A 25,799-nucleotide genomic window follows, 5' to 3' on the forward strand; every position below is an offset into this window, starting at 1 on the left:
TCTTCCTGCCTTTCAGCTCTTCTTTACATCAGGAACTGTACTTCCAGAGACTTTGCTCAATTAAAATCACTCAAAAATTCTTGCTTCATATACAATACTTTCATCATAGTTTTGTATCATAGGAAGGCAGATGCTTTCATTATTACTGCACATGTTGAGCATCAATTTTTAGGTTTTATTTTGATTTTTAGTAAGAGCTTAACAACATACCCACAATAAAAATATATCTTGAGTGTGAAAATACTGAAAATCCATATGCAAAATGTTAAAATAGCTGCACCACTGCCAGTCTCCCAGAATAAACTTCAATGTATTTTCAAGTCAGAATGTCTGACATTTCTGTAAATCAATGCAGTTTCTCACATACTAAGACAAAGCTAGAGAGAATGAACAGTTGGATATCTTATCACTAATAACAGAGTGAGAAATTACCTAATTGATCAGATGTCTCTTGTGAATGGAAGTGACCTACAATAATCATATATTATAATAATTTTTTTGAAATATCAAACTATTGCAAATATATCAAACAAATCTGGCTTTTTTAAACAAAAAATAAACTGCATTAAAAATCAAAACAAGCAAGTAAAAAATCCAAACATATTTCATATTAGCATTCCTGGAAGACATAATGCACTGCTCATGTGGCAAAATTTAGGCACTCTGCTCTATCCTAATCAGATCTGCAGCAAAGTGATAGAGTAACCAGTCACTGTGCTATTTTTGGATTATTTTGCGAGCTGCTTTGGGCAGTTAATAAGCATCTTACTTGGGAAGGCTCGTTAGGAACACATGGATTCCAGATATTATTCTAACTGCCAAAGCAATTTCACCTTCCCAGCCCAAACCCCAGAAGCTGCAGGGACTGGAGGGCAGAGCTCCACCACCCCGAGTGCCTCCTGCTCTCCCACAGCAACCACGGCCCTCGCCTGAAGCCCTGCCAAGGACTGCAGCAGCCTGGCAGCTCTGCAGATCCAGTTACAGCCCTGTGCCTCCCTCCAGAGCAGCCACATTGCAGCCATGTGGCCTCAGCTCCATCAGTGTTTGTATGTTAACAGCAGCACTGAGTCTGCTGCAGCTCAGGGGGATGCAGAGGGACTTTGCAGGCACCACCATCCCCACTGACCCTGGTAATTCTGGTGAGATGGACACGGCGTGCAGGGTTACAACACATTTCTAATATTAAATCTAAACTGAGCTTCCTTATGTTGCACTACTGCAAAGTACTTTTCCCAGAATAGCCTGGACCTGCTCACAAATAGCCTGCTCCTGACAGGCCCCAGAGGATGGAAAAGCTTCCTGGGTAGCTGCAGGTAGCACTGCTCTCTCCTCCTCCTGCAGGCAAGGGCAGCAGCAGAGACAGCTCCTTCTACCTTCTCCTTCCACTTCTGCCACACTAGTGCTCCTGGGAAGACCATCTTCACAAAAAGTGTTGATAGGAAAGACAAAGGTGCTGCTAAATTCTTTCCTTGAACTTGTATTTTCCAGAAACCCCTTGAGCTGTGAACACTTCTTTAGGGGTAACAATACTCATTGCTCTGGTTGTGAAGTATTTACAAATAATAAGGACCCAAGCTCTTGACTGGGACTCCTAAACTCCTACTTTTCATGCAAATAAATGACTGCCTGAATTTCTCTTTTGTGTTAGGAAACCATTCCTAATTACTTCTATAATTCCATTTGGACATTTTCACTCCATAATTAACAGCATGTGCAATGCTGCATTAGGAGAAATGCAGCAGAGAAAGTTCTTGTGGATTTTTCAGAAAGTCCCAATCTTTAACCGGTTATGTTGTCATGTCCTTTATTAAACTGAATGCCAATATTGGATTAGTACTTGGAATCCCGCCCTAAAATTTTTGGGGAATAGTGACAGGACATAGCACTAAGACTGAACATTAGTTTGTATTTCAAATTTAACATCAAACCCCTGTAAATTCCACATATAAAGGATGTCAGCTATCAAAACCATCAAAAAGAATCATTCCAAGGAGAAAGTAAAGTGAAGGACTTTGTCCCTGACATGACACTCTTAGATACTCCCTGCAACAATTAAGTGCAGCACAACCCCCTTGGTGTGGAGTTAACTCCAACAAAAAGCCTGGTTTTGATTTACCAGAGAATGCACTTTTCAACATTCTTCCCCTGCCAGCCCAGCCAAACATCTTTGCACCTGCTTAAGGTACTTTCCTGCACAACCATTTCAGTTTCAAGAGATGGAGTAAAGGAAGAGGAAAAACCACACACTAATGTGGGCATTTTCACAAAACCTTTCAGTGGGGTCTCAGGACACAGTCCTTTCTTGGCATTTCAAAGCTACAGAAAGAAAATAAACATTCCAGGGAAGTACTCTAGAGTCAGTACCTAGAAACAACATAGAATCAATGGGAACATCAATTCAGACATAATTAATTATATAAAACCATATCTACTCTGTTTGGCTAGAGCTGTAATTTCTGAAGGCAGTTTCTTCCATTAAAAAATAAAAGTTCCAGCCCAAAACAGAAGCCACCATGACCTGTGAATCACCACTAGAGCATCATCCAGAAGCAAGGATGCTGTGATTACACAGAATCCTGCCAGCCTGGGGGGTACAGGCTGCTTGGGGACATCACCACCCCAATGGGGAGCATGCAGTACCTGGAGCACCATTTCCAGCCACTGCTCACCTTGTGACAGGTCAGGCAGCTCTCAGACTAGCACATCAAAAAGGGAGAAAACTCAGGGGAGGAAACAAATCATTTTCTACCACTTTATATGAATTTCATGGACTTATAAGGGGTCTGTCAAGCTGGAATATCATTCTCCTGGTAGCAGAAAGGCATTAGATCATGGCAGCTCCCTGTGAGGCCACAAACCTGCCCATGGCTCCACCTTTAAGTGGAGCTGTCAGTGCTCACACCTGCAGCAGCAGCAGCTCCCTAGGCAGGGCATTACAGTGGGAGGGTGGGGAGAGAAGGGGTGCAAATCTGTTCAGCTCTGATTGCAGCAGGAAGCTGACTGACTGACTGGAGGCAGGATTATCTAAAGGACAGCCTTTATTCCCAGAGATATTAAACAATTACCAAACAAGCAGCTACAGGATCTGGGCTGGGATGAGCTCATTTCAGAGCACAGGTTCATGTTGCAGATGCTGCTATAGACACAGGGTAAATAAGGTGGACACAACCTCAAGATTTGTTGCTGCAGGAAAGGAAAGGCCCTCACACACACAGTGTGGGCCACGAGAACAACATCCCTACACACAACACAAAGTTCTTGATGTGTTACCACAGGAGCTGCCTAAAATGATGGGAGAGGCAGCAACAGTGAGCAAGGACTGACATCTTTATGGCTGTTTCACCACAGGGTCTCAAGCCTGGCACCCCAAGTCCCCAGCCTGTTCTCAAAATTACAGCTGTCATTTAAAACATACAGATAAAACAATAAATCAGAATTAATGTTTTATACTACTACTCATCCTTTCCAGAGATTGCTGATGCTGGTTTTCAATATTCTTGCACTCACATTGACCTATAAGCAGACATTCCTGGACAAGCAGCTGTCAAATGGTTCATGTCAATTTAAGCACTTACCTGAATTCTCTCCTAAGCAGACAACTGACACTGTGCCATTGAGGTAGTTCTGAATACCACAAACTACACCCTACCACAAGCCTCTGGAAAGAGCTGGCTGATCTGTGGATCTGCCAGAAACAGATCACTACAATTTATTTTTATTAAAGCACTGTTTCACAACAATAAGCAACATGATTGCACCCTGTTAACCCTCACAGAATTAAGGCACACAACACACGTGTTGACTCCTCTTGGTACAAGAAACTGGCAATGTCACAAAGTTTCTCTGTATAGCAGAAAAGAAAGATTTACTCATCTCAGTAACTACTGAAATAACCCAAAACACTGTTAAAGCCAGACATATTCAATGTCTGATAAACAAAAATAATTATGACTATATTTTTCCCATGTACAAAACAATCTTTAGCAGCAAGGAGCTGTCACGTACAGAACTGGAACTGACAACTGAAGCTTATTCAAAATTCACATCAATCCCAGTAAATCAAGTGCCAATTCTTGACTTTATACCAAAGAAAACCTTTGAATGGAGACCAGGAAACTTGACTAACACAAGCACCACTTGCACTGAGCACTCCTTATTTTCACGTATTCTATCTCAGTCCACTCTAAACCATGTTCTGAGTGCTCCATCTTCCCCATGGGCTCTAGGATTCCCTCCTCATCTGGTTTTTTATCTAATATTCCCACAGAAATATTATTCCCACAGAAAGAGCCCCTCTTGTTTCCTCACCTCAAGCCAAGAAACAGCTGGTGTAATTCAGTATTTGATTTACTGGAATATAAACCAGAATTGTTGCATCAATTTAGCCATGGCTTTCCTTGCTCAAGTATTAAATCCCAGGCATTAAACCAAAGTGAAGGCAACTTTAAGGCAGAAGATGAATAGATGTATTTGTTTGCTGATGTAAAAGCTCACACCCAACCAAGATGGGAAGCATTCTAAGCCACCTTCTTGGAAATGACCTTTTAAGATCTCTTTTCAATCCAAGGGGACAATGCCTAAATAGAAAAAAAATCATACAAGTGGATCTTGACTACAATAGTAATTCAATAATCTGTTTCCAGGCCAACCTATACATTTCAGACAGAGGAATCTCAGCATTTAAAGTGACTAATTAAGTTATCTAGAGGCTTATAGCAAACTGAAAATCATCATGGCCTTTCTGCCCCTCTCAGAGCCCAAGCTAGTGGCAGCAATTCTTTTCAAGGCCTGGATAAACAGGTCTGTGCACGCTGTCCCACTGCCAAAGCAGCAGAAACCCCAATGCAACTCCTGAGCCATCACTTAGTCATTTCAGAGAAACTATCAGAGAGCCCTACCTAAACTGGGATCCACTGAAAATTCAACATATAGCAGTGCAAGGGCTTAACAATGTAACTATTTTATAAAAACAATTAAAAGAGACATTTATCTAAGCAGTTGGATTTATCCTAAGAAATCCTCAATGCCAAACAGCCACATGAGACCCCCTTTTCCCCTGGCTCCCTTTCAGGCTGTGGAGGAGCACATACTCTGAAGAGGTGATGCTCAGCAGTCACCATCACCAAGGATGGGTTTGGGAGCAGAACATTCAGCCCCAAGTGCTGAATGAGCAGAACATTCAGCCCCAAACCTCCAAAGATCTCCCCTCTTCCTTTGCTTTGAAATATGACTGACTTACTACCTGCCTGCCATGTCACACTGTTGGTTTAATTCATGATTTTGGAAAGGGGAAAGTTCAACAGGTTTAGGGATTTTCCTAGAAGAAAATCCTAGTTAATTAATAATCCCTCTGCTTTACTGAATGCAAGGGAGAATAAATTAGGGACCTAGCTAAAACCTAGTGCTAACACATGAAATGGTGAAAACATCTGAGCTGACTTTCTGTTGGCCCACTGTCCAGCACCCAATCAAACATCCTATTTTTCTTTTATTGGGGAGTATTTTCTTCCTGCAGGGTGGGTATGCAAGAAGATACCTTTGAAAAGCTCTCCTGGCCAGAAGGGCCAGCCACACTTGTCTCTTCTCAGCCACCACCAGCATTTGGACAAACACATCATCATAATTCAACTGGGAGTAACCCCTCAGACTACAGCGCCTTTCCTTTCACATTCTGGGATGCTTTGGAGGAGCTAAAGATGAAAATAAATTTGAAAAATGTATCAATTCTCTCTTGAAAGCAAAGGACCAAAGTGAATAAGGGGTCTCATCTCACAAAAAGCAGGAAAGAAGTAACAGGGTCCAGCACAGGACCAATTCTTTTATTTATGCTTTATCAGAATGTTTTCTAGCTGCACTTCAGCAGAAAATACACAATACTGCAAACAAGGAGAAAATTTTCTAATATTTTATAGAACTTCTAAACAATCAACATTACATAAGAAAAAAATTCTTAAGTAATGAGTTGCAAGAGTAAAATGCATTTCCATAAATTTCACTTGCTCAGCATTCCTCCAAAACTATGCAAAATAAAACCTCTGCACTTTTACAATAAAAAGGGAGAACTACTTGTTGAGGAAAAAAAAAAACCCAAACTATCTGTATTCTATTACAATATATCTTTGTGTATAATAAGGATTATAGCATGCCATCCTAACTAAATTAACCCCTAAATCCAAATATTCATTCACCTGCACCTCGCTTTGTCAGAGGCAGCAAAGGTTTCTAACACTAAGGCTGCAACCTTGTTACTGCAGTCTGTTGTTACAAAAAAGAAATATTTGTATCATTTCAAAGTTAAAGTAATCTTTAGTTTATCATCCACCAAGGTCACTTGAGGTACCAGAAAGAAAGTTTCTATTTGAGACAACCTCAGAGGCCAGGCACTGTGCAAAAACCTCCTGAAATTAATGAAGTACTTGCACAAATCACTGATTGCTGAGGTTTGCTCACAGTCCCCACTCCAGCAGAAGGCCATTCCCACCAGAAAGACAATGTTTACACCAGGCCTTTGCTTGGTGTTTGCCTGGCACACGGGCTGCTGCTAGGGAAGAAAGCATCTGCAGGAGGCAAATGAAAGCACCCTGCTAAGAGTGAGGCCTCAGAGCTTCACTTCAACAAAGGAAAGTGCCACAAAGGTGCTCAAACAAGATGCAGGAGTTGTTTTTCTTGCTTCATGAAGTTTTCAGTGGAAAAGAAACCTATGGTTCCTTCCATGTAAGTCAAGACTTGCCTCTGTTTTAAATCCAAGAATCATTTTTACTCCACTAACAGCTTAATACTTTAAAGGAATCATGACAGATATAACAAAAACTCAAAATTACCTCTGATTGAAGCTCTCCTCACCTGCAGGGTCTGAGCCCAGCTGTGGACTCCAACAAAGCCCCAGTTCAGTCCTGGAGCTGCTCCCAGTGCTGAAGGCCAGGCCACACATGTGCACAGAAAAAGGAGGGCCTGTGCATTCCCCTTCCCTCCACACTGACCCTTCTGGCAAGTGGGGGTTGCAGGGATGCTTTGAGCTCTGAGCAGAGCACAATGTCCCCATGGCACCATCCAGCTGTCCTCACAGCTGGATTTCAGCACCCTCCAAGGCAGGGAAAGGAGACAGAAGAGCTGCCCAATATCCAACCCATGGGGAACAGCTGGGCAGCCCCAATTTCAATCAGAACACAAGAACTCATGATTCAGCATTAATGCTCAAACAAACCCTTCCCGCCCCCACCACACTGTAACTAGTTGACTGCTGAAACCTATGTGCAAATTTGTACCTAAATATAGATGTTCTGCTAAATTTGGCAAATCTCTCCTTACCAAGGGGTTGCACTGCATATTTATGTAATTATACAGTAGTATTTCACATCTTTACTTTCTACACCTATCATCAGAAAACAGTTGCTGACATTTATTTTAGGTCATGTACTCAACTGGGTCAAGCTGCACTAAAGGGAGACCCAAGTTCTGCAAGAAACCTTAGAAAAGAGCTCACTGTAAAATGTTATTGAATAGGATGAACCATACATGCATACAGAAACACTGCTTGTTCCTGGTCACCACACTTGCAAAGTTACTGAGATACCTCCCATGATGTTTCTGGAAGTTAGATGCCTAATCAGACTGGGAATAAATGAACACCCTACTAACCAGCTCTCTGCATCCTGAAGAGTCACCTCAATACTTCTGGAAACCTGAACATGTTTCCTAATCACTGAATAATTCCTAGAAGAAAATTTTATTTTTTTTTCCCATCTCTCAACTTCTTAACTTTGAAAGAGCTTGACAAAAGAAAAACATCAACTGCTAAACTGAAACCTACATTTTTCAGAGAAAAGGCTTTTCTGCTTACTACTATCTACCTGAACTTGCATCCACTTTTTGAATTTCTATTCCTTATGGTAAAGAAAATGCTGCTATTTACATTGTTTCTAACACAATGAAAATTAAAGTGTCTGAGCATTACAGTAGCCTCAGAAGTCAAAAGATGCATTGTGCACACCATCTACAAAGCAGATCCATGTTAGGAAAGTTCAACAATGCAGCAATGGCAACACTGCTAATCTGAAACAAACTAGCTATTTACTCTGAATTTCAAACCAAGTTTAAAAATTAAGAGACCTCAGGTTGCAGAGAGGGGGGCCCCAGACAAAATCTCCAGGTACTGAGCTGCTCTGGAGTGCATGCCATTCAACTACTCATCCTACTCCTTGTAGGAGGTATGTTATGTCTGATTTTTAATTATGCTTTATGTAAATATCCCCAGAGGCTTATGCAATAGGTACAGGCTTAAGTAAGGCGAGCTGGTGGAGGCAGCTCAGGAGAGGGAAGCCGAGAGCTGAGCTCACTCCATAGCCAAGAGCTGGGTGAGCTCCAGTTGTCACTGAAGGCCTCCAAAGCCCTGAATTACAGAATAGGAGAGATTTGCTACATTTGTACACTCAGTGCCAAAAGCCACTCACTGAACCAAGCTCCCAGATCCCCTGGTACTTCTGTCAGCACGGCCCAGCTTCTGCTGCTTGATTTACAACAGCTCAGCAAACTGTCCTGAGCAGCAGCACAGCCACATTTATCACGTGCTTCAACTCCTGCTGCCACACTTTGCTGCTGGGAGGGTTTTTGATGAGGATCTGCACTTTCTGTGGCCACCAAAGATCCCATGGACATGCAGTAATCAGCAGTGCCCTCCCAGCACACCTTCACCTTGGCCTACAGCCCTCAGAGCCAGGCTGGAGGAGGCTGTTCAATGTTTGTGCCTTTGGCACTGCTCTAAGTATCAGCAAAATTCACAAGGAGTGGTAATAATACACTTAAAGTCACACCAAAAAATCTCACTCTAAACAAGTTGCAGGCTGTGTTCACACCCTGATCAAGCTTAGAAGGCAACTAAGCAACTATCTGCACTGAGGTCAAAACCACCTCATTTCTCAGGCTGCAGCCAGAGGTGAAGTTTCTCTGAGCACCCAGGAGATCCACAGCAGGCAGTTTTAACAGGAATAGCACAAAGCTCCAGGCCTCAGCCCTCCGTGCCCAAAGACGTGCTGCAGCTTGCAGTTGTTTCTATTTGCATGGGATAATTTTAACTGGTAATTCTAGAAAATATTCTGCACAGCTGCATTCAAATTTCACCTTGTGGACCTAATACAACTCATCTGTACAGGATCCATTTGAGTCCTTGGTTTCCCAACCAAGAGCTTGGTCACTACCATGGGCAGGCACTGAGCTAGGAAACCAGAAAACTTCAATTTTCTCCCAGTTCTGCAAGCCAGGATAAATGAGGCACACCCTCTTCACCTGTAAAATGGGGACACTACCCTCCTCTGTAAAGTACTTGGAGATCTGATCTAAGAAATGCAATATATTTTCAAAAAGGTTAGGTTAAAATATATTGCTCTTTTCATTCTCTAGATAAATGCTTCATTATACTCCTTGTCCTGCACTTCCCTGATGATTTTCTTTTTTAACTAATTTGCCATTTTGACCAGTCCAATTATTTTAGCATATTAAACTCAGATTAATACAAGGATACAAAACCTAAATACCACTGCAGACACATAGTCGAGTCTACAGAATTTTGTACCATTATTTTTATGGCCTCAAAAATAGACAGAACAGATCAAGGCAGCATGGCAAAAACTTGCTTTTTTTTTTGTTTCATTTTTAATTCTCCCTTTTAGTTCCCACTAATTCCACCCACTGGTAATAGCTGAAAGCATACTCCCAAATCAGTGACTCATGGCACAAGACCACAGTCCAAACAGTGACTGACTGGCTTCTCAAAGCAGTGCTGTTCAAGAATTGCAACTGCTCCATCCCTGCACCTTAACTGCCTTTTCTTTGCTCAAAACAGAAAACAAAACAAAGAGAGACACCCACCAATGACAACAGGTGCTTCCTTAGCTCTCAGAAAAAAAAAAAAATCTGAAGAAAAAGAAATTCCCCCCTTGGTGCTCCCAGCCATGCAGCCCAGCCTAGGCACATTCCTCCCACCCAAGCTTCTTCCCAGGTAACTCTCCACAACCAGAAACACAAGACAGGAGAACTCCCCAGGCAATTTCAGCTTTGAGATTAGCCCACCTCCTCTCCATGTGTGCTGGAAAACTTCAACTATTTCAATTCCAATTAATTTCTTCTATTCTGTATTTTAAATAATGAACTTTTCCCCAGGTTTTTCAAATGAATCATTTAACTTTAAGAGCTGTTTGGGAACCTTTATTTTTTTGACCTCAATGGCAACCTCCCAGAGACATTATTTATAATAGGCTGTCTTTCTTAATACTTGCTATTAGTCAAAAGAGTGCTTAGTAAACATCCTAGTTATCCAATCTTCACATCCCTTAAATAATGGGGTGGGTTCAAAAGGGATAAGCTTTCAAAGTAGGACTCTGCTCACCTTGTAAAGAGCCACCAACACCCTGATACAGCCCACTTGCCATCATTTGCCAGATTCTGTAGCTACTGCTTTGTATCTTCAAAGATACATTGAAATGTGACACGAAAGACCTCCTAGAGAGCAGACACTCATTGATTACTCTATCCATGGTAGGTCTTCCAGCTCCCCCAAACAGGAATGTCCTGGAACACCTAATTCCATATGGGACTGATCATGGATGCCCAGGACACCAATCACACAAGGAATGTTCACATACAAGTGCTCATCTGCCTGACCATTAGATTTTGAGTTTAGTTAAACGTCCTGATGCTAGCACCACTTTTAATGTAGCTTAGGTGGTCATGAGCAAAATGCAAATGTGGATCTGCATCAGTTTTAACACTTTTTTTTTTTTTTTATTTAGATAAGACCTGGCTCAGGTTTCAGAAGGACTGGACAAAAGATGGTCATCAATAGAAGGCAAAAAATTTAGCCACAGGAGTGCAGGCTCCTCTCCTTTCATCTCTCCAGAAGGAACAAGGACACATCCTAAGTACACTTGCTTGGCCTCCAAATTAAAAATGGTATCACCTTGGCTATTTTCTTCTTCCTGCAGAAGCCCATAGGAACTGGGAAAAGCCTGCAAGCAGTAAGCAGCCACTTTCTCCTGCTTTCCACTAAAGATATGAACGGGCTGTGATCCAGCTGGGATCCCATCTTTTGCTAAGGAATGAAGATTCACCCTTCGGTATGGCAATGACAGATAAAAGCCCTCATTTACCTTCTCTCCCTAGGCTACATAAAGCAGCATTAAATGCCAGTTTACAGGTCCAACAACGCTCCATTTGGGTTGGGATAAGGCCCCCGTCCCTCCTTCACACCCTCCCTTTAAACCTCTCCACCGGTTTGGAAGATCAAAGGAAGACACCTCGACTACCCTCTTCCATTTTGTTGGTTAAGAAATATTTCTATTGCATAAAAGCGTCTGTGTGTGTGTATAGCTATATCTACAGGAATTGATCCGTGTCTGGGCACCCCGAGTTCAGGGCAGCAATAGTGGGGCTGACGGCTTCACTTTGTTCTCCGCCGGGTGCAGGATCTCGCCTCCCCCTCCAAACCTGCTCCTAGGTGGAAGCGGCTCCTTGAGGTCAGGACACATCCTCACCCCGCTCCGCGGCCCCGGCGCACACAGGGCCCGGCCGCCCCCGGCCCTTCCCCGGGGCCGCCGGGAGGCGCGGCGGGGCGAGACCCCCGCGCCCGCTGCCTCCTCCCCGGCCCCGGGCCGCGCTGCCGTGCGGGGCCGCCGGGACCCGCCCATGGCGGCGGGAGGCCCGGGACGAGCGGGTGCGGTGCGGCCGGCGCGGCGAGCGGGAGGGCGGGCGGGCCCCGGCCGGGCCTGTCAGGAAGCGGCGGAGGGGAAGGAGGGCGGGCCAGGATCGCTCACCTCGGACACCTCGTCCTCGTCGCTGCCGGAGCCGCCGCCGCCCCCGCTCCGCAGCACGGCGGCCGCCAGCTTGAAGTCGAGGGCGGCCTCACCGGCCGCGGGCGCGCCGGGGCCTCCCGGCCCGCCGGGCCCGGCCTCCCCGAAGAGGCGCACGGCCCGCAGGCCCAGCGGGGAGGGCCCGGCCGCGGCGGGCGGCTCGGCAGCGGCGGGCGGCGCGCGGGGCGCGACCGAGTCGATCTCCTCGTCGGCGGCAGCGGCGGCGGTGCCGTCCGTGAGCATCGCGCTGGTCCGGGCCCGGCCGTCTCCGTCCCCTCACGGCACCGCGGCAGCGCCACTAACTTCTCACACCCTACCCGGCCGCGGCCGCCGCGCCGCCCCCCCGCCGCTCCGCGCACGCCTATTGGGCGCACTCCTCCGAGGGCGGCGCGCTATTGGCCGCGGCGCCCGCCACTCAAGGGCGCGTCACGCGCTCCCAGCATGCTGCCCTGAGAGCGCACGCCGAGGCGGTAAGAGCGCGCCGCCCCGCCCCGCACGCCCGGCCTCGCTTCCTGAACTTTCCGAGCTATGATTGGCTCTCGGGGACATCAATCATGTGCCTCGGCGGAGCTGCGGGCGCCGATGGGGCGACCGAGCTGTCGATCAAAGCGCATTCAGGAATCACGGTTTTGATTGGCCGAAAGGTACATCGCTCACAACGCACGGCGTCTGGCGTCTTCCGATTGGCTTCTGCATGCCCTGGGCCCGCCTCCCCTTCGAACCCATCTGAAGGACTCCGTCAGCGCGAGACACCGTCACACGCCCGCCTGTCCCGTGCGGTGATTGGGTCACAGAGCTGCCAATCAAAGCAAAGGGCACGGCCTTCTCCATGGCCCCGCCTCCTCTCGGGAGCGGGCCGCCATAGGCTGGGCGCCCTGGTTCTCCGCTCCAGCGGCCACGCCCACTGTGACGTCACCGCGCGGCCACGTGGCCCGGGGGTCTCGGTTCCCCCGGGGGTCTCGGTCACTCCCGGGGGTCTCGGTCCCGCAGCCCCGGCCCGGAGCGATGGCCCCGCTCAGCCCCGGCCCGCCCGGCCTAGTTCACGGACAGGTTGATCTGCGCTCCCGGGCGCTGCATCGGCTCGCACTGTGGGGGGAGCAGGGGTTACGGGACTGGCACCGCGCCCACCCCGGGCACCCCCGCGCCAGCGGTTCGGCCCCGGGGCGGCTGTGGCCGAGCGAGGCTCCCAGGACAGCACCGACCTCCTCGGCGGTGCCCCCCTGCTCCGGCCGCTCCCGCGGGTGTGTCCCCGCCGCCCCTGGCCCGGGCAGGGGCCCGTCCAGCCAGCTCAGGTCGTGCGGGGAGAAGATGTGCTCCAGCCCCTTGCGGATCCCCACCAGCGCCAGCAGCTGCGGCCGCACCAGGCTGGGGTCAGCACCGCTGGGGCCGGGGGACAGCCAGCGTCCTTCTGTCACGTACCCCCAGACATGCCACGGTGCTGGCCTGTCACCCCTCCCGGCCCTAGGGGACCATACTTGCCCAACAGTGTCACTCAGCCCCTGGTGACAGCCCCAAGCCCCAGAGCAGAGAGTGAAGGCTGGTGGCAAAGCCACCCGCTCAGGTCCCCTCCCAAAGGACCGTGCCGGGCCCAGTGATGCCCAGGGTGGGCAGCAGCCAGCCCAGGCCAAAGCAGTGCTGCCGATTCCAGGGGGGTCATACCATCACTGGGAAAACGATAGCGGCCACGGTGGACTTGAGGAGCCAGAGCAGGGCCAGGCAGAGCAGCTGGATGCTGGTGAAGAGGTGCACCCGCCGCAGGGGCACGTGGCGCAGGTAGGTGAGGTCTGGCTGGTGCTTGGCTGGCATCAGGAGCAGCCGCACACGGTCCGTGAGCTGCAGGGAGGGGATGGCAGGTGGGTCACACCTGTGCAGCTCCTGGGCAGCTCTCACCCTCTCCCTGTTGAGATTTGGGCCGGCAGGATGGGGTTTCACCACCATTTCTGCACTGCGGCCCTCCTGCCCTCTGTGCTGACCCCCAGCTGATGCCTGGGCCAGCGAGTTTGTCCGTAAGACCTGGGGCCACTGTCACCCCAGGCCAGGGGAGCACTTTCCAGGCAGACCTCTAGAAAGGACAAAAAGGACTCTAGCTGCCCTTACAGGGTTAATTGAGAGATGACACCCCTTGATCCCCCTCACTTCACAGGAAACTTCTGCAGCCTCCTCCAGAGCACAGCTCTGGGTTTCCCAAGCAGAGGGAGGGTGGGAGTTTCCCAGCCTGTCATCTAGAGCAGGGTAATTGCAAGGAAACTGTACTATTTAGAGGAAAAAGTGGTGTAGATAATTCTGGAATAGGAATTTTTTTTTCCCCCTCCGTTGGTTTCTCGGGAGAAGAAGAGAACTGGCACATGAGCAGAACACCAGAACCAAAGGATTGTCCTGTCCCAGCTCTGCCTGCAGCTCCCAGGTGAGGAAGTCCCTGTGGCTTTGAGAGCAAGTCTGTGTTATCCACTGGTCCCACTTCTCCCAAACCACCTGATCCAGCAGTGCACAAGTCTCTCCTGCTCCTCAGCATCCCAGAGCCCTCCTTGTCCCTTTCCTTTGCCCTGGAAAGGTCCCTCCTCTCCCTCCTTGTCCTGGGCCTGGTGGGAGACAGCTCTGCTCCAGGCTGTACACCACAGAGAGCTGAAATCCAGGCTCTGCTGTGCAGTTGCTGAGCAAAGCCTCTCCTCCCCCCCATCCCCCCCTCCCAGTGCAGCCCTCCCTCCCTCACCTGGATGCTGTTCAGGGCCGTCACCCCCATGTGCAGGAACACCCCGTACAGCACGGGCATCGGGATATGCTGCAAGGCAGTGGGGTGGGGCATCAGCAGGGCAGTGCCTGGGGGTCTGTGCCTGCTCAGAGCCCTCTCATGTAAAAGCCTCTGTGTGCGTCCACAGGCTGTGCCTCCTTTATCCCAGCAGCCCAGCCTGGCCTTATTGGCATCAGTAGTTGATGTTCACATGAGCCACGTCCTGCATGGTCCCTTTGGATGGCATCTCATCCCCCAGGGGTGTCACTGCACCTCAGCTTGTGCCATCTGCAAATGTGCTCCATCTTGTTGTCTATGTCTTTGATGGAGATATTTAACAGTATTTGTCCAGTAGGAACACTTGGAAGACACCACTTGTTACTCATTTCCATTTGGACACTGGGTTACTGACTGTGAATCTCTGGACATGACCATCCAGCCAATTCCTGATCCATCTAACAGATCTTCCATCAAATCCAGCTGGGAGGTGAGGGTGCTGGGAGGACTCTCTATCAAAGGCTGTATGAGACCAGCCTCAGAGGTGAGGAGAGAGGTGGAGGAAAAGAGACCTCCTGTCTGCCCACAGGTAATGCAGGGCCACTGGAGGGGTTTTTCCCAGCATGGCAGTGGCAGCAGGTGAAAGCCAGCAGCAGCCAGGTCATCCACATGGCAGTGTGGAGAGGTAGTGGTGGGGTGTGTTTGGGGAGCACAAGGACCCAGATACACATGGGGAGGACGGGCAGGTGACATGGGGCCACAGTGCCTTGTGTGCCAGCCCTCCTGTGGCACTGGACACAAACCCTTGGTGCAGTCCATAGCCACACAGGGCACAGCTCCCTGCCTGCCACACAGGCTTTCTGTGCTGCTTCAAGGGCTCAGGGTGAGGAACCTCCAGCCTTGCAGGGTACGGCCACCCCCTGTCTAGGAAAAGAGGCCACCCCAGCCAGGCCTCCTACCTTGAGCACAGGGGCCATGAAGACAGAGACTCCCATCAGGATGAAAACAGCCAGGCCTGTCAGCCTCTGCTCCCTGTGGGTGGCAGCACAGGTGTCACAGGTGCCCAGGGTCCCTTGGGAGCCCACCCCCCTACCTGCCCTTCTGGCCCCAGGGTCTCTGCTCTGGGCAGTTTTGATGGCCACAGGGATAGGGATCAGCTCAGGCTGGTTGTTCACCTGATGCCCAGGAACTCGGGGTGCTCTCCAGGGGCTGAGGTTGCACTCTCCTTCCTCAGGCTGTCCATGTGTGCCAGGGAGATGACAGTGGCTGAGACATACCAGGGGAGGCCGGTGACAGAGGTGACAACCATCAGGAGGGAGACGCAGAGGAGGTCCAGGTGGAAGCCTGCTCCTTTCTGCAGCGGAAAAGGCAGCAGGGCTGGGGACATCTTCCCACTTTCCTGGCCAGTTTGGGGTTTTGCTCTCCCCTGGTTGCTTCCATGGAGCCCAGCCAGGACATGGATCCTCCCCCATTGGCTGGTGCTGCCTTTTCCCTGTCTCCCTGCTCACCTGCAGCTTGTACTCCCTGCGGTTAAGAATGACAGCTGTGATCTGCTGGTCCATGAAAATGAGGATGGTGACAAGGACAGCAGGCACTGCAGACAGCAGGCACACCCACCATGGGTTGGCTCCAAAGGGGAAAACGATCCAGCCCCGTGCTGGGTTTGTGGGCTGTGGAGAGCAGAAGGGTCATGGCAGCTGCCACCCACATGTGGGGTGTGCAGTGCAGTCAGGTGATGGGACCAGCCCCAGGTGCCCAGGCTGGAGCCCTACAGGCACCCAGGGATGCCCCATCTCAGGGGTGGAAGAGCATCCTCACTCATCCTGGGGATGCTGCTGACCCACCAGCCCCTCACAAGGACAACCTGGCTGTGACAGAGCAGGGTGTTGTTCTGGGACACCACAAGGCAGGAGCTGGGCATGTGCCTGTGCAGCAGGTGGGAGAGGTGGCATTGGGCAGTGATGATGGTGAGCCCAAGGAGGTGGTGGTGGTGGTGAGTGCTCTGGGGCACTGCCAGCCTTTCTCCACACCCAGGGTGGGTGGCCCAAACCTGGAGCTGGAGCCTGTGGCTCTTGCTCCAGTGTGATCTGTACAGTGCAGGTCTGAGCCAGGTTATTTATAGTGCAGGATCAGCTGTGTTCAACCCTTTCTCATTTGCTGGGGTGCAGCCTGCACCCCTGTAGGGCTGGAGCCAGTGATGAGGAGGACAGTGACAGCACAGTGGGGTGGCTACCATGGTGGGCACAGACCCACACCCTGACAGTGCTGTGCCCACCCTGCTGGCACCTTCAGCTCGCTGGGGACAAGGAGCTTGGGGGTCTCCAGGCCCAGGAGAGCATCGACAGCGCAGGAGGCGAGGATGGCCAGGATGACAGCGAAGTCGCTCACCAGCTTCCGCACCTGCAGATGGACAGGGCTTGGCCCAGGCTGGCAGGGGTGGGGGCTGCACCCAGAGCCATCCCCACACCAGTGGGACAGGTGGCCATGGCACTGGGGTGGCTGAAAGATGCTCACCCCCACGGGGAAGTAGCGGCTGCTCCTGAAGCGCTTGAGCGCGGTGCAGGAGAGGAAGGTGCCCCCGAAGAGCAGGAAGGAGACGAGGGTGACATCGGGCACATACTGGCAGCTGGTCCCCAGGAGATGCCCACCTTGATCCAGGCACTGGCTCCTGCTCAGCCCTGCTGGGGTGGCAGGAGGCTGCAGGGACAAGGTGGGTGGTGAGGAGGGTCACACATGGACACCTTGGGCTCAGCCCAGGGCCTCTCCTGCCTGCCTGGGAGCAGGGCTGTACCTGCCAGGTCAGGGGTGAGGGCAGTGACGTGTCATTCCCTGCAGAGCTGTGACCTGCAAAGTGACAGGGGACAGATTGGTACAGGTTTCATCAGGATGACTGGGATGATGCTGCCATCAGGTTGGGTCCTCAAGCTCTTCCTGAGGGTTCAGGGTACTGGATGGGGTCCCATGGGACCTCTGAGGCCCTGGGACCGGTTGATGCCCAGGGAGCACCAAGAGGGGGATGTCCCTGTGAAGGGCATGGCTAAAGCACTGGGCACTCAGAGGCACCATTGATCCCAAGCTGGCCAGCCCTGATGTTTTTGGCACATGGTGTAGGTGCCATTTCCAGGGTCAGTGTGGGTCATGTCATTTCCAGGGTCATGACTTCAAGCCCCAGCAAACAGCCCCTGATTTACAGACTGGGCTAGAAATGGCAGAGTGAACCCATCCAGGCGCCCCTTTCCAGCCTCTGACATCCCCCATCCTGGAGGCACAGGAGATGGGCCAAGGCTGCCCTAGCTCCCTGTACTGCCCTGGCTCCTGGGCAGTTCTGTGAGGCAGGAATAGATGGACAGACTATGGAGGGAAGTGGAGGACACTGCAATGTGGTCAGGCAGGCGAGGATGGGATTAAACAGCCTCCTCCTCCAGTGCCTTCCCCCATCCAGCCAGGAAACAGGTTCCAGTGGCATCCTGGGGCAGCAGCTTCCTGCTCCCCACCCACCCAGCCCACGGCCGCTTGGGCTCACCAGGGCTGGACAAGTTGCAGGTGCAGCTGTAGGAGGTGACGTTGTCCAGCCGGTAGTGCCAGTTGATGGGGAAGGCATCTGCCAGGCTCAGCATCTTCTTCAGGGAGTCGTAGATGAATATCAGGCTGATGAGGGCGCAGAAGCCTTCCTCAGTGAAGCGGGTGAAGTGCCCCACCAGGTGACTGGCTTCGGTGGCCACCAGCACCACACCAAAAAAGGCCACCCAGAGCCCAATCCAGAGGCGGAACTCCAGGTAGTCCAGGCTGTGATCCCTGGGGGAAAGGGTGGCTCAAAGCCTTGCCAATGACCCCTGCCTGGAGTGATGGTGGCCCATGCTCCAGCTGGGGGATGCTGGGCTGAGGATCCATCCCTGGCACTGAACTCACTGGCTGAAGGAGAAGAGGAGACGCTCAAAGACAAGCACGGGGCCGGTGCTGCTCAGGATGGTCAGGGGTTGGCCCGCAAAGAGGCAGAAGATGAAACCAGCAAAGGCTGTGCCCAGGAAGCTCTCCAGCACGCCCTGAAATGCAGGCAAGGGGTGCCAGGTGCCAGGCACATGGCAGGGAGGAGGCTTGGGGGCCTGCATCCCCAGCAGCACAGAAGAATACAGGGTCAGTGCTGGGGACCACAGGGGAAGGAGGAGGAATTCAGACAATGCTCAGGATGTCCTGGGGATGCTGGTAGGAGGTGGCCACCCCAGAACTCTCTGGGCTGAGCAGGGTTGGTACCAGGCACCCCAGGCCACACTGACCTGCATGTTGGCAGTTGCATCCCCCAGCATGCCCCCGAAGGTGATGGCATTGGTGACTGTGGCCAGGTAGATGTAGAGCACTGCTGAGAGGCACTGGGGGTGCAGGGCATCAGAGAAGTCACTGCCATACCATGGTGCCTTCCTCCGGATGTCTCGCAGCAGCCCCCCAAAAAGCCTGGGGTGGGGAGGGAGGTCTCAGAGCAGACCCCACAGAGATCTGCCCAGCAAGGGATTGTCCCCTTCCCCTGGGTACAGGAACCCAGAGAGCTGCACAGCAAGGGATTGTCCTTCCCCTGGGTACAGGAACCCAGAGGGGCTTGGACATAGTGGCCCCATGAGAAACCAGTGACCTGCCCCAAATCCAGCACCTGCTGCCCCTCCCAGTGCCCTCACAGACACTGACCTGCCTGTCCTCTCCAGCTCCTCCCCAGAGCGTGGGTGCCCTGGGCTGGCTCTGTCCCCAGCTGCTGTCATGTCCCCATTTCCATGTGGCTGCTGGTCCAGTGGGTCCACAGCAGTCCTGTGGCAGAGCAGAGCCTGAGACAACAGGCTGCAGGTTGGGACCCTCAGGACCCAGCTGCATTTAGGGGACACTAGGACAGGAAAGGGAGAATGGAGAGAGGACAGGGGTGCAAACAGGGCCTGATAATGGAGAGGAGAAAGATCAGGAAGAGGAGGAGATATGGAAAATTATGATCTTCTAAAGGTTTCTTCCAACTCAACCACGATTTCCTCTGGCAAGCTCTGGAGCCAGCCCTTGCAGGACTGGTTTTAGTGGAGAAGCTGGGCAGAGCTGAGAATGTCCTGCTCAGAGGTTGAATTTCACATGTAAGAGCTGCATCCCAGTGTTCCCATCAGCTCCCCTGGGAGGGGATTTGCCATCCACTGCCAGGTGGGACAGCAGGACTAACAGCAGGGGGACCAAAGCAGGGACATGTGGAGGGGCTTGGCTGGGAGGACCCCCTGGTTCCTGGGCAGCTTCATCCCCATGGAGATGGAGGTTCCAGTGTCACAGACAGAGGGGCTGGCAGGGGTTGGGGGGCCCTCCCTCCAGCCCACCTCCTGCGTGGAGCTGGCAGATGGCTTGGTGGAGGAATTCGGGCACCAGGGTCCCACTTGCCAGGAGGAAGCACAACCAGCTCTTCCAGGAATGCCTCCATCCCTGCCATGAGGTCCTCTCGGTGCTCAGCCTGCCGGGCAACCCTTTGGAAGAGCTGTGGGGAGATGCTGTGCTTTAGCCACCATGTTCCTGCATTCACCCACTTGGAACCTTCCTCCAGCCTGCTGCCATCACCAGGAAACAAACCCTCCCACTTCAGGGCAACAACAGGGGCCCTACATCCTGCAAACCCACCCAAGCTTTTGGTTTTTTATCCTGGGCAAGGGAGGCCACCATCTTGCCCCATTCTCTGCCCTCCACTGCAGCCTGCAGAGGAGTCCTGGTGTCCCCATTCCAGGCCCATCCCACCCCTGGGTGCTGTGCCAGGCTCACCTCATCTGCCAGCAGGGTGGCCATGGCCCTGCCAACCTCGTGGTAGGCTCTCACTCTGGGGGGGCCCAGCAGGATGAAGAGGAACCTGTGGCAAGAGAGCACATCTCCAGAGCAGCCCTCTGCCCTCCAGGGGATGCCTCTCTGAGGGGGGGGGGGGCTGGGCAGGCCTGGGGGGGCTTCTGCCACCCTAAAAGTGGGGTTGGGGGCAGAAGACAAGACACATGTCTGAAATGTCTGCTGCCACTGCATGGCAACCTCACAGAGAGCATGGGACACCAGGAGCCTGGCTGGATCACAAGGGTCTGCAGAAATCCAGACTGGGAGGTGTGGGGGAACAGATCTTTGGGACAGAGGAGGAGAAATCCTCAGCTGGAGGTGTCTGTGGCATCATTTTCCTGGGAATGTTGCTCGCAGGCAGGATGCTGGTGTGTTAGGGAAGGAGAGTTTGCCAGCAGCACAGGCAGCAGGTTTGACAGGACTCTGGGGACATGGGAGGAGACTGGAAAGAGAGCTCAGAGCCCTTGATAAAATATGGTAAAAATCCCACAACTGAGAGGATGGTGCAAAATCTCCAGAGGGACAAACCACACAAATCCCCCACACCTTTCCAAAGCTGGCAGGAATGGTTACAGTCCTGGAAGCCTGAGATTGTAAAGCAGTTCCAGTGACTGTACCCTGAGCAAACCCCCAGAGAGGGGGCAGGGAAACTCCTCTGGCCGTGCAAGTGGGACTTGAGAGAACCCCCAGATGCTGGAGGCCCCTGGAGCTGGCTCCAAAGGGATGGGAGGTGACAGTTGCCACATGGGGTTGCTGCACCAAGGCAGTGGGAAAACCTTAAGACCCTAGAAATGGATCTGGATGAGAGACAACCCTGAGGCAGTGGCTGCACCTGTGGGACAGCCTGGCATGGCCAGCAAAGGGGATGGCACCCTGGGCAAAGGGATGGGTATGGGCAAGGTCTCCCTGCCCTCCGGTTTGGGGGAGGAAAATAGGAGGAAAATACAGGGCAAGGGGTTATTGTGAAACCCTCGAAACCCTGGGGCATTCCCGGGGACTTGCCCCCAACTCCCGCGGAGCAGGGAGCAGAGGCGCGTGGTTGTCTGTCCTGCTCCTCCCAGCTCCTGGGGACGGGTGCTCTGGGCAGAGTGACCAGGAGGTGGCAATGTCCCTCCTGATCCCCGCCTGCTTCCTCAGGAAGTCCCCAGCTGAAGGCACACTGCCCGTGGTAGGCTTCACTGCCCGTTTCCCCTCATGGCTTTGGAGGATGCATTCCTCAGCCACGGGGAAACCATGGGGACCTTGTGCCCTGCTCCTGTCCGCCCACCCCGTCTCAGCACTCAGGAGAACGGGAGGACAGGAGTCTCCTAAACACCTGCATCCCGCTCCCGGCAGTAGGTGGAGAGCATCCAGAGCCAGCTGAGGACAGGGAATGCAGAGCCCAGTGGGAATGACCCAGGGGATGTCCCTTCCAGGCTGCCCAACAGATGCTGCACGCTCAGCGCACTCTGGAGGGCTCCTAAGGAGCTGGGAGAAGCAGGAGGGGAAGGAGTGAGACAGGATTCTGGGACTGCCATTCCCTCTGCTTTGGACAAAGCCTTGTCTGGTGTGGGGAGAAATGGGGAGACAGGGATGGGGAGGGAGCAGGGCCATCGGCCATGCTCTGTTACCTGCTTGGAAGAGAAACCTCAGCCAGTGAGCCAAGGGACACCCCATGCCTGAGGCGAATGAAGGCAGTGAAGGGCTTTTCCAGGAATTCAACTTCCCCAACAGCAACGTGGGCTGCTTCAGCCCCCGGTGGGACCTTCTTCTTGAATCTGTTTCTCAGCTGAAAGGAAAGGGATGCAGCAGCTGGGTACTCAGGATGCCGTGACTGGGCATTCAGGATGCAGTAGCTGCTCCCAGCCCAGCTCCATGCTGCTGTACCTGCTCCTTAAGAGGTGTTTTGGAGACCTGGGTTCTGGGCTCAGGCCTGCCTTTGGCTTTCCCTGCAAAGAAAGAGAGGAAGCAGCAAAATGTGCAGGTGAATGGCCAGCATGGGTACTGCCCTGGGCTGGAGGCAGTGGGAGGATGCCTGGTGGGACAGCTGGGTTTCCTACCTCGGCAGGGAGAGAGACCAAGCTCAGCAAGGAGCTGCAGCAGGGATTTTGTAGGCTGGTGCTGTGGCTGGAGGAGCAGGAGGGCTGCCAGGCGCTCCCTCAGTGCAGGCTGCAGCTCTGCTTCCTCAGGCTGCTCAGAAAGTGCTTTGTCTGCATCAGGGACAGGGACAGCTCTGAGTGCCCCTGGTTCACTGCCCACTGGGGAGTTGCCCAGGGGAAAACCCCCTTAGCTGGAGTAGCAGAGAGCCCCCCCAGTACCCAGCTGTCACTCATCAGTGCTGTCCCATAGGCACCTCCTGGTGGCCTGTCCCTCTCTGGTGACCAGCCCATCCCAGGAGATGACCTTTGCATTACTCATGTACCAATTATTTCCTTGAAACTGGTGGCATCCAGATCCAGGAGCATTGTCCCCTTCTGCAGGCATGTCCTCAGCTGGAACAGGCTGTGCAGGGGCAGAGCTGGGACATGGGGTGCACTCCAGCGCTCCCCACCATCCTCCACCTTCTCCTCAAACTTGATCCACCTGCCCAGGGAGATGTGGGGAGTCAGTGGCAGGGCAGGCCCTGTGCCAGCAGTGGGAGCTAAAGCCTGGGTCTATCTTTGGGCTTAGCATGGGGCTGGCACTGGCAGGGAGAGGTTTGGGTGGCTCAGAGGGGCCTGCAGTTGGTTCATGGTGTAGGGGCAGCCAGGCAGACAAAGTGGTCATGTCCCCATTCCTGCAGACTCACACCTCTCCAAGGTCTGATCAGGGGAATTCCATCCACAATGAGGTGACAGGATGGTTCATGTTTGAAGGGACCTTAAAGCTCACCTTATTCCAAGCCCTCCACCATGGGCAGGGACACCTTCCACTATCCCAGTTTGCTCCAAACCCCTTCCAGCCTGGCCTTAGACACTGCCAGGGATGGGGCAGCCACAGCTTCTCTGGGCAATCTGTGCCACACTACCCTCATGGGGAAGAATTTTTTCCCAATAGCCCATCTAACACTGATCTCTGGCAGTGGGAAGCCATTCCTGCTTGTGCTGTCACTCCAGTCCCTTGCCCAAAGTCCCTCTCCAGCTCTCTTGCAGCCCCTTTAGGCACTGGAAGAGGCTCTAAGGTCTCCCCTGAGCTTTGTCTTCTCCAGGCTAAACAACACCCCACCTCTCTCATCCTGTCTCCATAGCAGAGCTGTTCCAGCCTTCGAATCATTTCCATGGTTTCCTTTGGATGTGCTTCAACAGGAGCTGGATGTGGTGCCCCAAGGGGGTGTCCCCAGAGCAGAGCACAGGGGGAGCACCCCCTGCTCACCCTGCTGCCCATGGTCCAGCCCAGGACACACTCACCCTTCTGGGCTGCCAGTGCACGGCGCTGGCTCATGTCCCATCTGTCACCCACCAGCACCCCCAGGCATTTTCTGCAGGGCTGCTCCCAGCCCATCATTCCCCCAGCTGTGCTGGGGCTGGGGGTGGCCCTGCCATTAACAACGCTTGCTGGAGTCAGAACAGAAGTGTCTTGAGCTGTTTTCACGCTCGGGCCGTGCCAAATATTTTAACGCGGGGCTCAGACAGAGCTTCCCTTTGTCCCCGTGGGTGGGCGCTGCCCAGGCAGAGCGTGCCCGGCACTGAGGGCTCCTGCCGGGGGCAGCGTGCGGGGCTGGCTGCCGGGGAGAGCCGCAGCCCGGCGGCTTTGGTCCCACAGACACTCGGACCCCGCGTGAAGACCCATTGCTGTCCCCAGACTGCCGTGTCCCTGAGCCACTGCCGGGGGTGCAGGGGGCACGGGGACATCCCAGCGCCGGCGCAGCCGCTGGAGCCTTGGAGAGGCAACAGAGAGGAGCATGAGGAAGGGCCCTGAGCCTGGCCCGCCTGGCATCCTGCCCTCTGCCGTGAAATTAAGTCAGCCCAGCTGGGCACTGGCGGGGTAGAGCCCTGCCTCGGGGCTGAGGCTGGGGAGCAGCCGGCCTCGGGACATGCCCTGGGTGCCCAAAGCGTGGCCCAGCAGCCTGGCTCTCGCAGGTGTGCCTACCTGGCCATCTCCCTCCACTCCAGCCCCGCCGGGGTGCTGAGGAGCTGGTTGAGCTGGATGAAGAGCAGCGGGCAGGTGACGTCCCCCCTCTCCTCCCATTGCAGGGCGGCACCAGCTCGCCGGGCCGCTGTGGCTGTGCTGGAGGGGAAGATGCTGCAGCTGAAAGCCTGGGAGGGAGCTCTGGGGTTGCTGCACTCCAGTCTGGGCTGTGAGCAGCTGTCTGCTGCCCGGAGAGCCGGGCCACCCGCCCCGGGCTTGTGGGCTCGCATGGCCACCGGCACCGGCAGCCACAGGCGTGAGCTCCCCTCCAGCACTCACAGGATCCCACTCATCCCACACCTTATAACAGCTGAGAGCTGGTTTAAACTGGCCACAAACCAATACACAGGAGCCAAGCCCAAAACAAGCATCCCAAAACAGCAGGGCCAGCCCCACAGGTGCCAGTATGGTTGTGTCCTGCCATGTCCAGCTGCCCACCTGGGCCAGGGACCCAGGGACCCACCTGCCTCCTGCAGGTGGCCTGGGTGGACAGGGATATTCGTGTGTTCCCAGCCCTGTCTGCACCCTGCAAGGGGCTGGTGAGGGGGTGGCAGGGCCAGCCCTGGAGAGCTGGTGGCAGTATCTGTGCCTGGGTGAGGATGCTGTGCCCATGGCAGGAGGGGTGACACAGCCCATGGCAGCTCCTCCTGGGAAAGAGGATATGGGGACATGCTCTGGGGAAGGATGTGGCACCACTGAGCAAATCCAGAGTGGGGAAATAAGGAGCTGCCCGTGTTGGGGCTGACAGAAAGGGCTGGGAGGCCTCCGGGGCTGTGCCGCTGTTCAGAAGGCTTCTGTGTGAGTGGATGGAGGGGCAAGGACATGGGCACAGCCGCAGCACCCTGCAGGGACAGGGACATGGCAGGGCCTGCACAGCGCTGCCAGCAGAGAGCAGCCACGGTGCTCGCTGTGCCCATGCCGTGCCCACCGCCACCGCTCGGCCCCCGGGAACAAACCGCGGCTGTGTGCACTGCAAACACGGCGGCGGCACCGCAAACACCCGCGGTCCGGCAGCGGCCGGCTGAGCTGGATCCCACTGGACACGGCAGGATCCAGCCCCAGGAGCAGCTGGAGCAGGGCCAGGCACCACCACAGCAGAGTCACGTTTGGGGAAGGGCGGGTGGGAGCGTGGGTTCCTGAGGTCCTGGTACCTGCCTGGCAGGAGCTGAAGCCGAGGATGTGGCCCAGGGCGTCCAGGCTGTTTGTTCTGCTATACCAGCGGGTGCCATGGTGTGAGCACGGGTGCCCTTAGCTGGGTGGGAACCATGGGGAGACCCCTGGCAGAAGGACCCATCGATAAGGAGCATCAGAGATGTCCTGAGGCA

The 25,799-nt window shown here is 53.4% G+C and overlaps 2 protein-coding genes across 12 annotated transcripts in view; both read right to left on the reverse strand.

Annotated features, from left to right (window-relative positions):
- ANKHD1 (ankyrin repeat and KH domain containing 1) overlaps positions 1 to 12,179 on the reverse strand; it is a 100,403-nt gene extending 88,224 nt beyond the window's left edge. For 5 of the 11 annotated variants that reach the window (XM_071443048.1, XM_071443047.1, XM_071443042.1 and 2 more), the window contains exon 1: positions 11,805 to 12,176. In XM_071443048.1, the coding sequence (XP_071299149.1) occupies positions 11,805 to 12,083 (279 nt within the window). In that variant the 5' untranslated portion in view covers positions 12,084 to 12,176. Of the gene's footprint in view, positions 1 to 11,804 lie in introns of all 11 variants that reach the window. The other 6 variants (XM_071443050.1, XM_071443049.1, XM_071443045.1 and 3 more) reach the window with 5 other exon arrangements.
- Positions 12,180 to 12,875: 696 nt separating this feature from the next.
- Positions 12,876 to 24,704, reverse strand: SLC4A9 (solute carrier family 4 member 9). Its single transcript, XM_071443729.1, has 21 exons — positions 24,436 to 24,704; positions 22,790 to 22,950; positions 22,428 to 22,577; positions 22,255 to 22,316; positions 21,999 to 22,156; positions 20,332 to 20,416; positions 19,899 to 20,053; positions 19,243 to 19,359; positions 18,840 to 19,014; positions 18,475 to 18,608; positions 18,089 to 18,360; positions 17,357 to 17,409; positions 17,080 to 17,262; positions 16,852 to 16,965; positions 16,074 to 16,235; positions 15,741 to 15,919; positions 15,525 to 15,597; positions 14,551 to 14,619; positions 13,500 to 13,673; positions 13,043 to 13,189; positions 12,876 to 12,926 (listed from the first exon to the last, which is right to left on the reverse strand). Exons 1-21 carry the CDS (start codon positions 24,702 to 24,704, stop codon positions 12,876 to 12,878), a joined length of 2,943 nt encoding a protein of 980 aa, XP_071299830.1.
- Positions 24,705 to 25,799: the final 1,095 nt, after the last annotated feature.

Source organism: Agelaius tricolor, unplaced genomic scaffold (genome assembly GCF_023055355.1).
Source record: "Agelaius tricolor isolate 1412-34295 unplaced genomic scaffold, bAgeTri1.0.p SCAF_18, whole genome shotgun sequence".
Classification (NCBI taxonomy): domain Eukaryota; kingdom Metazoa; phylum Chordata; class Aves; order Passeriformes; family Icteridae; genus Agelaius; species Agelaius tricolor.